Raw genomic sequence first — 8,765 nt, 5'->3', positions numbered from 1 at the left:
GTGTGCATGGTTAGGGTGAAACCCTAATAACCCATGACCTTTTCTTTTTCAAGGATCCATGGGTTAAAAGCTCCATGGATCATCCATGGACTTCCATATAAGCCTAGCCCATTAACTAATGAGTGTTAGCCCACACCATATAAAACAATAGCCCACAATTTAATTAGTCTTCCTTTTAATCTCTAAATTAATTCATAATTAATTTAAGACTAAGACTAATTAAATAACTCCATATTAATATATTATAACGTACAATTATATTAATAAACATATGTGTATAACTCTCATAAAATTATCCATAAATAGTTCGGGTGAAGTGCAACCCAAATGGACCATGCCGGGTCGGGTCAAGTATATACCAAATAAGTTATGGACTTAGACACCTTATCCAAAACTTATCTCCTAGCATTCAGATAGGGATCAGGAATGGGTAATGGATGAGAATGGTAAGGAGTTTGCCTATATAGCCCTTGGTAGGTGAGACCTGAGAGCAGGGTTGCTCATTAGTATGGTTGGGTGAGACCCGTGGGCGAGGCCCGTGCGAGAGTAGTTAGGCAAGTGAGACTAGAAGGATAGAGGCGGGTGAGACCCGTGGGCGAGGCCCGTGAGTTTTAACAGCACAGGTGGGACCTGGTAGGGATCTTAGTATCTGGATAGGGGATCGAGGATCCCAGGAGTGTAGTGCCTGAATGGCAGAATATATTGAACAGTTATAGGTGGTTGAAGTTTCTTCGAAAGTTGCTGGAAGTGAATAGGAGTTGTGTTGGGTCTTGTTACCGGCGGGAGCCAGTAATCCAGATATTGGTAGATTGGTAAGGACGGGGTGGTCTCAGTTCATCCGGAAGCCAGATGAGGAATAGCAGAATTTCCAGTCGGTAGCAGTGCGGGTATGCAGCGTATGGTGGAATTCAGATTAGTTGATCGTGGGGTGCTCGACACCAAATTATAGAAGAAAGAAATGCCCAGTGGATACCGGTGATAATGACCCGTACTGGAAGTAGCGGGAGTAACAGATTTGTTGAAGATAGGATCTTCACAGTGACAGAGGAAATAGTTGGTTATGGAGCATTGCCTTGGGGAGGCAAGGAAATCGCGCAAGGAAAGAAGGGGTGAACCCCTATGGGTTCAGTTGCAGTACTCGGAGAGTACAAGAAGGATTGTCGGTTGAGTAATTTGGGTTTCCAGGATGTTCAGGGTCAGGGTTGACCCGAGATTATTATCCGCAAGGATTGATGTTAGTCAGAACGACCGGGCGAAAGGCCAGCGAAGGTAGGCAGCTGGCGTTGGGGTAATTAGTAGGGTATTGGAGGCAGATCGCAGGCGGTGGGCCATAGTAAACTTCTAGGATGAAGTTTAGTTTAAGTGGGGGAGAGTTGTGACACCCAAAGTCTGGAAGGCCAAGAAAGGAAAGAAAACCCTAATTTTAAGGGGTGACTCGGCGAGTCCAAGGAGGAACTCAGCGAGTCCGAGCGGGATCCGGGTCGAGGAGTAAGTGATCGACTCGACGAGTCGGCCAAGGGGACTCGACGAGTCTGATCTGTGCGAGGAAAACCCTAAATTCGGGACTTGGAGCCTATTTAAGTGCCTCATTCTCTTCCCTAGGGTTCCTTTACTGCCTCTCTAACCCATAACACCAAACCCTAGCCGCCATATCCATTGTTTGAGCCAATTGTTGCCTTGAAGAGTGCATTAAAGCTTGGAGAAGGAAGAAGGATCTTGGAGGTGCAAGTAGGGGCTATAGATCTGGGATTGGGAAGATATTTCTGAGCATTTGGAGGTAATAAAGTAGTTCTTGGACTCTTTTTCACCTAGATCTATGTGTGGGTGTTGGGGCTTTTTAGCCATAATGGTATCCATTTGAGTTAGAAGCTAGATATGAAGTTGCTACTTCGGATCTAAGCATATTATGGTCTTGAGAAGCATAAAGTATCTGCCCTTGAGTTGATTATGGAGCCTCTTTGCCTTAAACCCTAGTTTATGGTGTATTTTTCCTAGATCTGCTTCTCTACATGTAAAGTTTGCAACTTTACGTGAGGAATAGGCTTGGGAAGGGTAGATCTACAGTTTGGAGTCCATGCACGACTCAAAATTCCTCTGCATGTAAGGAGATATGAATGGACTCAGCGAGTCCTTTGAGTGGACTTGGCAAGTAGCATGAAGATTAGGAGCAACTCGATGAATGGGATGAACAGCTCGTCGAATCAAATGAAGATTGCCTTGTACTCGGCGAGTCTGCTCTTGGACTCGGCGAGTCAGGTCGCGAAACCCCAAACCCTTCGAATTGAGACTCGAATCAGTGAGTCGAGTGGAGACTCGGTGAGTTGGACAAGTCAAGACTCGGAAATTGGTATACTCGGCGAGTCGAGACGCGAATGGAAGGACTCTGAACATATGAACTCGGCGAGTTACTAGGGTGACTCGGCAAGTAGGGTTGACCTGGAAGGTTGACTTTGACCAGGACTTTGACTTTGACCAGAGTTGACTTGGTTGTCTCTTGGGGTCAGTTAGACTCGGTGTTGCTTTGATATTGGTAGTTTAGGGAGCAAGGGGAGCAGGAGTTCAGAAAGTTGCCGGGCAGCAGCTAGTGAGATCATCAGCAAGTTCAGCCAGTGCAGGTGAGTTTCCCTTTGTGTGAATGGGTCTAAGGCCACAATGCCGGCCCATGTAGTTATGAGTAGAAGGTCTGGGGGTTAGCCTTAGGCACAGTATGCTAGTATGATATTCAGGACGAGGTCCATTAATAGTGGGCGGGTGCCCAAGGATTTGTTTATATGATAGTTTATACTTGTTGTCTGTGTGATACATGTATGTGCCTGGTAGGGAGGTGAGTGTAGGCGAGGTCCCGTATCTCACCAATAGCAGAGTGTGGATGGTGTTCCACATCTCATTAGTAGCAAAACAGGGGCGAGGCCCAAGTTAGGGAAGGAGTGAGAGTGGCTAGGCCCGTATCTCACTACCAGTAGGAGTGTGGACGGGGTTCCATGAGTCATTAGTATCAGGACAAGGGCGAGGCCCAGGATAGGTGAGGCCTTAAGACAGGATCAGTCGTATGAGTTTAGCTTATGTGTTGTGATATGTTTATGTGTTATTATTTGATTGCGGGCGAGGCACTGTGACAGGCGAGTCCTAAGTGAAACAGATCTGTATCCGAGCGGGGCTCGAAGCCAGGCGGGGCCGTTGTAGCGGGCGAGGCCCGAGGCAGGGGGCGAGGCCCAAGATAACGGGCGTGGCCCAATATGTGCAGTATGTGGTGATGCATGGTATGAGGTAGGGTGGGGAACTCACTAAGCTTCGTGCTTACGGTTTTCAGTTTTGATTTCAGGTACTTCCGGTAGCGGAGGGAAGAGCTTTGGGTGATCGCATGTGCACAAACCATTGATTAGACAGCCTGGAAATGTTTTACTCTGATAACGAACATGTGTTTTGGAAATTAATACTTTGTTTATGTTTTGGATTGATAATTTTGCTTTAAGTAATGTTTTATTAAAAAAAAAATTGTCTTAAATTTTGGGACGTTACAGTTTTTAGAATATATCATATGTATAATTAAGGAGGTGGATAATTACCAGTTTTGAGATAATATTATTACATTCAGATTAGGGTTATCTAGAGCATCCCCGGTGCACTATATGGTAGCCTCTCCACCCTAGGATTTTCGGCTATTCTAAACCCTCAAAATATAGTCGAAAATCTCAATTCCTTTATCCTTTCTCCTATCTCATATTATTGCTAGTGTTGGGTGTAAACCATTAGAGGCACAACATTTGTGGTGCTTGCTCTCTAAGCTTAAACAACACAAAGGTTTATTGTTATCATTCAATAACAATCAAAGGTATGTTTTCTGACCGTGGATGCTAATTTCAAAAATAGTATAGGATTCCTAGGGTTTCCCAATTGATGTTCAAATGTTGTATGTCAAATTAGAGAAAACATAAATCTTCATTTAGGGTTGCATGCACACATAAGTTTTTTGTTTGTTATGCTAAAAAAACCCATCAACTTGTGCCTCTTGAAACGAAGTTTGAGCTTTCATCATTTTTTGTTCCACCCGAATCATAATCTCGGCCTTGTTCTCTTGAACTTGCACATATGGATCAAATTTCTCTCCAAAATGATTAATAACACTAGATCCCGTAGACGTCGAACCTAATTTTTTTCTTCATTTCTTCCAACGGGCCGACGAAGAGGTTGCTCGTTTTCAAGATCGAGTGGATCATCGTTGATGTCGATGTGTGTTCGTCTGCCCGATTATTGGGAAGTGACATTCATGTTTCTTGAACGCATTGAACCAGAATAGGTTTGTGAATCTCCTCCCGTTTGTTGTATCCATTTTGGAGCGTCTTTCAATTTCAACCACGCTTTCACATATAGAAAATATTTGCGGGTTGGCGTTGTTTTTTCAAATTGGTTGAAGGTGGCCTTGAAGACATCAAAATCGTTTGACCCGCTTTTGCGTATATTTTGGAGGTTGTTGTAAATTCCTCAAAATTTCGTGCATTTTAGTCAAATACCGCACCACTTGGAGCAATTTGATCGAGATTTCAAGATTCACTTCCCGTTAACACATAAAAAATGTTTCAAACTTTCTCCCAATAACAGTTAAAGGCTTGATTATCTTCTTCAATTAGGTATTGAGAAGTCGAAACCCACGCCTCCACTAGTTTTTTCTTCTTCCTCTTTTGTCCATGACACCCTTTCTCGGGTAGTAGTGGGTCGCGCCAATTTTTTGTCATTTCTTCTTTTTTTGGTTGAGATGGTGGTGAATGTTGTGTTTCCGAAATGAAATTCGGCGAATGAGGTGGTTGTGATTGTTGTGGTTGTGAAGATTATGGATTAATTGTTGTTGGAATTGATGGAATTGTTGTTGAAAGGCGGGGAAATGTTGATATTGTTGTTGAAAAAGTGATGTTTCTTGGATAGGAAAAGCAGTTTGAAACAAATTGACAAAACCACCTTGATGTGATTTCATGATCGGGAATTGGCGAGGAGTGGTATCTAACGCAAAAGCGTTGGCGGGTTTGTGATTTTTAAACTTTTTTTTTTGTGTGTGTGTGTGTGTGTGGTGGTGGTTGGGGGGGGGGGGGGGGGTATTTTGGTTCGAATCCATTTTTGATGGTTATGTGTATTTTATGTATAGAAAAAGAAAAGAATGGTATAAGAAAAGAGGGTTAAAAGTTTGATATTTATAGATATAAAATGTTTGTTAAAAAAATAGCCGTTAAACGGCTACATCCCATTCCAAATCGAAGGATAGGTCTGATTGACCGTTTGCGTTTGCGTTCGCCGTTCAGAACACAAGCCACAACAACCACACCTGGCCACAAATGGTCGAGGCAGTGTGCACAAGTCGTTTTTGTGGTCACGTATACCACGGTGGCTCTCGTCGTTGGTATACCGTTTGACCTTATATTGATATAGAAGTAGTTATAAAAGCTGATGTGACAAACAATGTTATAACAATTTTTTTTTTGGATAAGTACTATATATTATTTATAAAAAGATAGTTTAGGCTGGAGGGAGTGGTGTCGCACTTCCTTATGAAACCGCAGTGACACGTAGGTTCTACTTCACCATTTACTACAAAAGTGTGGTTTTATACTACACCTGAGTATTTTTTTTTTTATTATTTTTTAATAAATAAAAGAGACCAATCAGAAGGAGGTAAGAAAAAGGAACCAATTACATTGTTTGAAGGAGTGCTCCCTTGGAAGGCCGCACTGACTCTCTACAGGGCGGTGTTTGTGTTTATGTGGCAAGATGAGTGCTGTCCAAACCGCACCCACTCCCTCTAATCTTATTGGTTAATGTCAGGTTTGAATACGTAAATTTTTTATGTAATGTCTAAATTCGAGTAAAATATTTTTTCAAGATTTTTTAAATGTTTAATTTGTACTCACCCTCCTAGGCTCCTACTACAATATAATAAAATAATATTTAAATAACTAATTAACCATGTTCTTCAAATCGGAGCCGTAGATTAACAAATGACACGTGATATGATTGGGCATCCCACGTGATCCGAAGCCACCAATCAGGTTCAAATGAAAAGCAGGGGCAAAACCGTCCACTCAAAAGAGCAACTGAAATCGAAAGGAGTTCCCGCCTGCAACCAGAAACAAACCCTCCATCGACTTCAGCTAAATTTTCAAAAATTTCAAAACCCTAAAACCAAATCCCTCTCAAAATCCAACATCTTAAACCCCCATATCCCATCATTGTCAACCACCTTGCATCTCTCTGTGAGCCACACGCTAGATCTACATACTGTGCGAAACATGGCGATTCCTTCGCCTTCATATTCCTTAGCTACGAAAGAACCGGCCTCTGGATCTACTACCTATTGCCGGAAGCAGAAATCTCTCGGTCTTTTATGTTCCAAGTACTACCCTTGTTCTATTGCATGAAGCCTTCATTCCGATCTATGAGTTTATAATTTATAGCTAATCATGTTCACGTATTGCTGTGTATAGTTTCTTGAGCTTGTACAATCGAGATGGAGTTGAAACTGTTGGATTGGACGACGCAGCATCAAGACTAGGTACTTTCACGTTTAGGAATTGTACGCAGTAGATTTACTTTTACACCTTTTGTTGGTTCTTGTGAGAAATTTATAGATCTTACATCTGATATCAAAATACGGGATTTCAGGTGTGGAGAGACGACGGATTTACGATATTGTCAACGTTTTGGAAAGCGTTGGTGTATGATTTCTTCCCTTTTTTATAATTCTATAAAGTTTTATGACAAGAGTTTGAGTAAATTTCAGATCTGAGTTCTTGATGTTTCAATTGAATAGGTTCTTGTAAGAAAAGCCAAAAATACGTATTACTGGAAAGGACTTGGAGCAATCCCAAAGGCGTTAGAGGAGCTAAAGGTGATTAGTTTTTGTATTCGCATAATCTAATACAAAACCATATCTTTAATCGAACCTTTTCTTTATCGTTTTACCTAATTGCGTAACAGGAAGAAGGTCTCAGAAACAATGATGAATCCGTTGATTGTAAATCTGGAAAGGTAATTACACAATGAATTTACAATTTACTTACAGTCATCCTTTCCATAACCCAACTTCAAAGGAGAACTTGTGAAATGAAATTAGGGTTGTTATTTTTCCTTTAAGGTCTGGGAAGACGATGAAGATGAAAGATTCTCCAATTCTAGTGCTTCCTTCCAGGAAAAAGCAGATCCAGATTCCATGCATAAATCTCTCGGATTGTTCAAATCAGGTTATTCCATCTGTCATAAACTCCAATCATTACTATTACCCTTTAAACTTTCAACAAAAGATGGATATTTCAAGATTTTGAAACATGTTTGCATTTGTTTTTAACAGAAAACCGGAAGGAGAAATCTCTGGGACTTCTCACTAAGAACTTCCTCAAACTTTTCCTATGCACACCTGTAAGTAAATTCCACAATCACTCTTCCATTCTATAAAATCTTGACTACCCTTTAATTATTTCCTCAATGTTCTTTTAGTCTGATACACTTTCTCTCGAGGACGCTGCAAAAATATTGCTTGGAGATGCTCGAAATCCATCATTGACAAGAAGTAAAAACTCTTGACTATCCTTTCAATTCATTAACACGAAACAAAATTACTCACTGTAGCTGATGGCATTTTGGTAATTAATCATTGCAGCTAAAGTCAGACGGCTATATGACATCGCTAATGTGTTATCTTCCATGAACTTCATCGAGAAGATTCATCACCCAGAAACCCGAAAGCCAGCCTTTAGGTGGTTGGGTATGAGAAGTCAAAATCAAAGTCAAAGTCAAACAGATAGCAAAACAGGATTAGTTCATCCGGAATCCAAGAAAAGAGCATTTGGGACTGATCTTACAAATACAAACATTTCCTTCAAAAGAAACAAAATGGTTTTAGATGTGGGTGTGGACCAGAGTGTGAAACTGGGAGTTTCACACTCTGGGTCAGACCGGTTGGATCTGAAAGATCCAACTGGACTGGTTGATGGTGAGAGCAAGGAAGTAAAGAAGAGTCAAGATTGGGAAAGTTTGGCGTCGACTCATCGGCCACAATATCACAATCAAGGTAGATTTTATATTTTTAGTTGATATGATGAATGGTTGGTAATGTAGTTTGACTTATAGTTTGACTAATGATGCAGCGTTGAGAGATTTGTTTGTTCATTACATGGATGCGTGGAGTTCATGGTATTCTGAGGTTGCGGAAATGGATCCAATAGAAGCGGTTTAGAAGGGCAGATTAGTCAATTCATTGGATTGGAAATTGATGAGAAGAGATGGCTAGAAATGGCCATCCTCAAGAGTTGATATAGTACATTGCCATAACTAGTGAGAAAGAAAGAGAGGGAATGATTTCATGTGGTGTTGTACCTTGTAGTCCAAGCCCTATTTTGGTTTGGTAGTGTTGATACTTGATTGTAGCTTTTATTTTCTTTGAAATCTCAAAAGAAAATTTTATAAAGAAGGGATTTGAAGAATGTTGATAGGTGGCGTCACGATGGATCACAAATAAACAACCCTTATGTGATGGATTGAAATTGAATAATGAGTCAAAGGATAAATTTTGCAAATATTTGAAAAATTAAAGACAAATTATATAAACATCACTATACTTTCAAAATTTTTTTGGTAAAATCATTCAAATTTAGCCATTGAGATTTTGATTTGAGAAAATTTGACAAATAACCAAAGGGAATGGAGGGTTTGAAGATTTTGACAATAAAAAAATTGATTTTGGTAAATGACCATCACTTTTGTAGAGGGTGCTCTATGGAACT

The 8,765-nt window shown here is 40.7% G+C and overlaps 1 protein-coding gene across 1 annotated transcript; it reads left to right on the top strand.

The window, feature by feature from the left end:
- Positions 1–6,086: 6,086 nt before the first annotated feature.
- On the top strand, positions 6,087–8,452 carry DEL1 (DP-E2F-like 1). The gene is made up of 10 exons (XM_078994275.1): positions 6,087–6,379; positions 6,471–6,538; positions 6,649–6,701; positions 6,797–6,874; positions 6,964–7,014; positions 7,121–7,226; positions 7,334–7,401; positions 7,480–7,552; positions 7,643–8,053; positions 8,130–8,452. The coding sequence occupies exons 1-10, from the start codon at positions 6,276–6,278 to the stop codon at positions 8,216–8,218; spliced, it is 1,101 nt and encodes a 366-aa protein (XP_078850401.1). The 5' UTR covers positions 6,087–6,275; the 3' UTR covers positions 8,219–8,452.
- Positions 8,453–8,765: the final 313 nt, after the last annotated feature.

The sequence above is a fragment of the Lactuca saligna genome, chromosome 5 (genome assembly GCF_052625555.1).
Source record: "Lactuca saligna cultivar CGN05327 chromosome 5, ASM5262555v1, whole genome shotgun sequence".
Classification (NCBI taxonomy): Eukaryota; Viridiplantae; Streptophyta; class Magnoliopsida; order Asterales; family Asteraceae; genus Lactuca; species Lactuca saligna.
The sequence above is the reverse complement of the archived record's forward strand: the minus strand, read 5'-3'. Positions and strand labels throughout refer to the sequence as shown.

Coding starts and splice junctions, on each gene's coding strand:
- DEL1 (XM_078994275.1), top strand. CDS start 6,276: ATGGCGATTCCTTCGCCTTCATATTCCTTAGCTACGAAAGAACCGGCC. Junction 7,227..7,333: donor TCTCGGATTGTTCAAATCAG/GTTATTCCATCT, acceptor TGTTTTTAACAG/AAAACCGGAAGGAGAAATCT. Junction 8,054..8,129: donor GCCACAATATCACAATCAAG/GTAGATTTTATA, acceptor CTAATGATGCAG/CGTTGAGAGATTTGTTTGTT.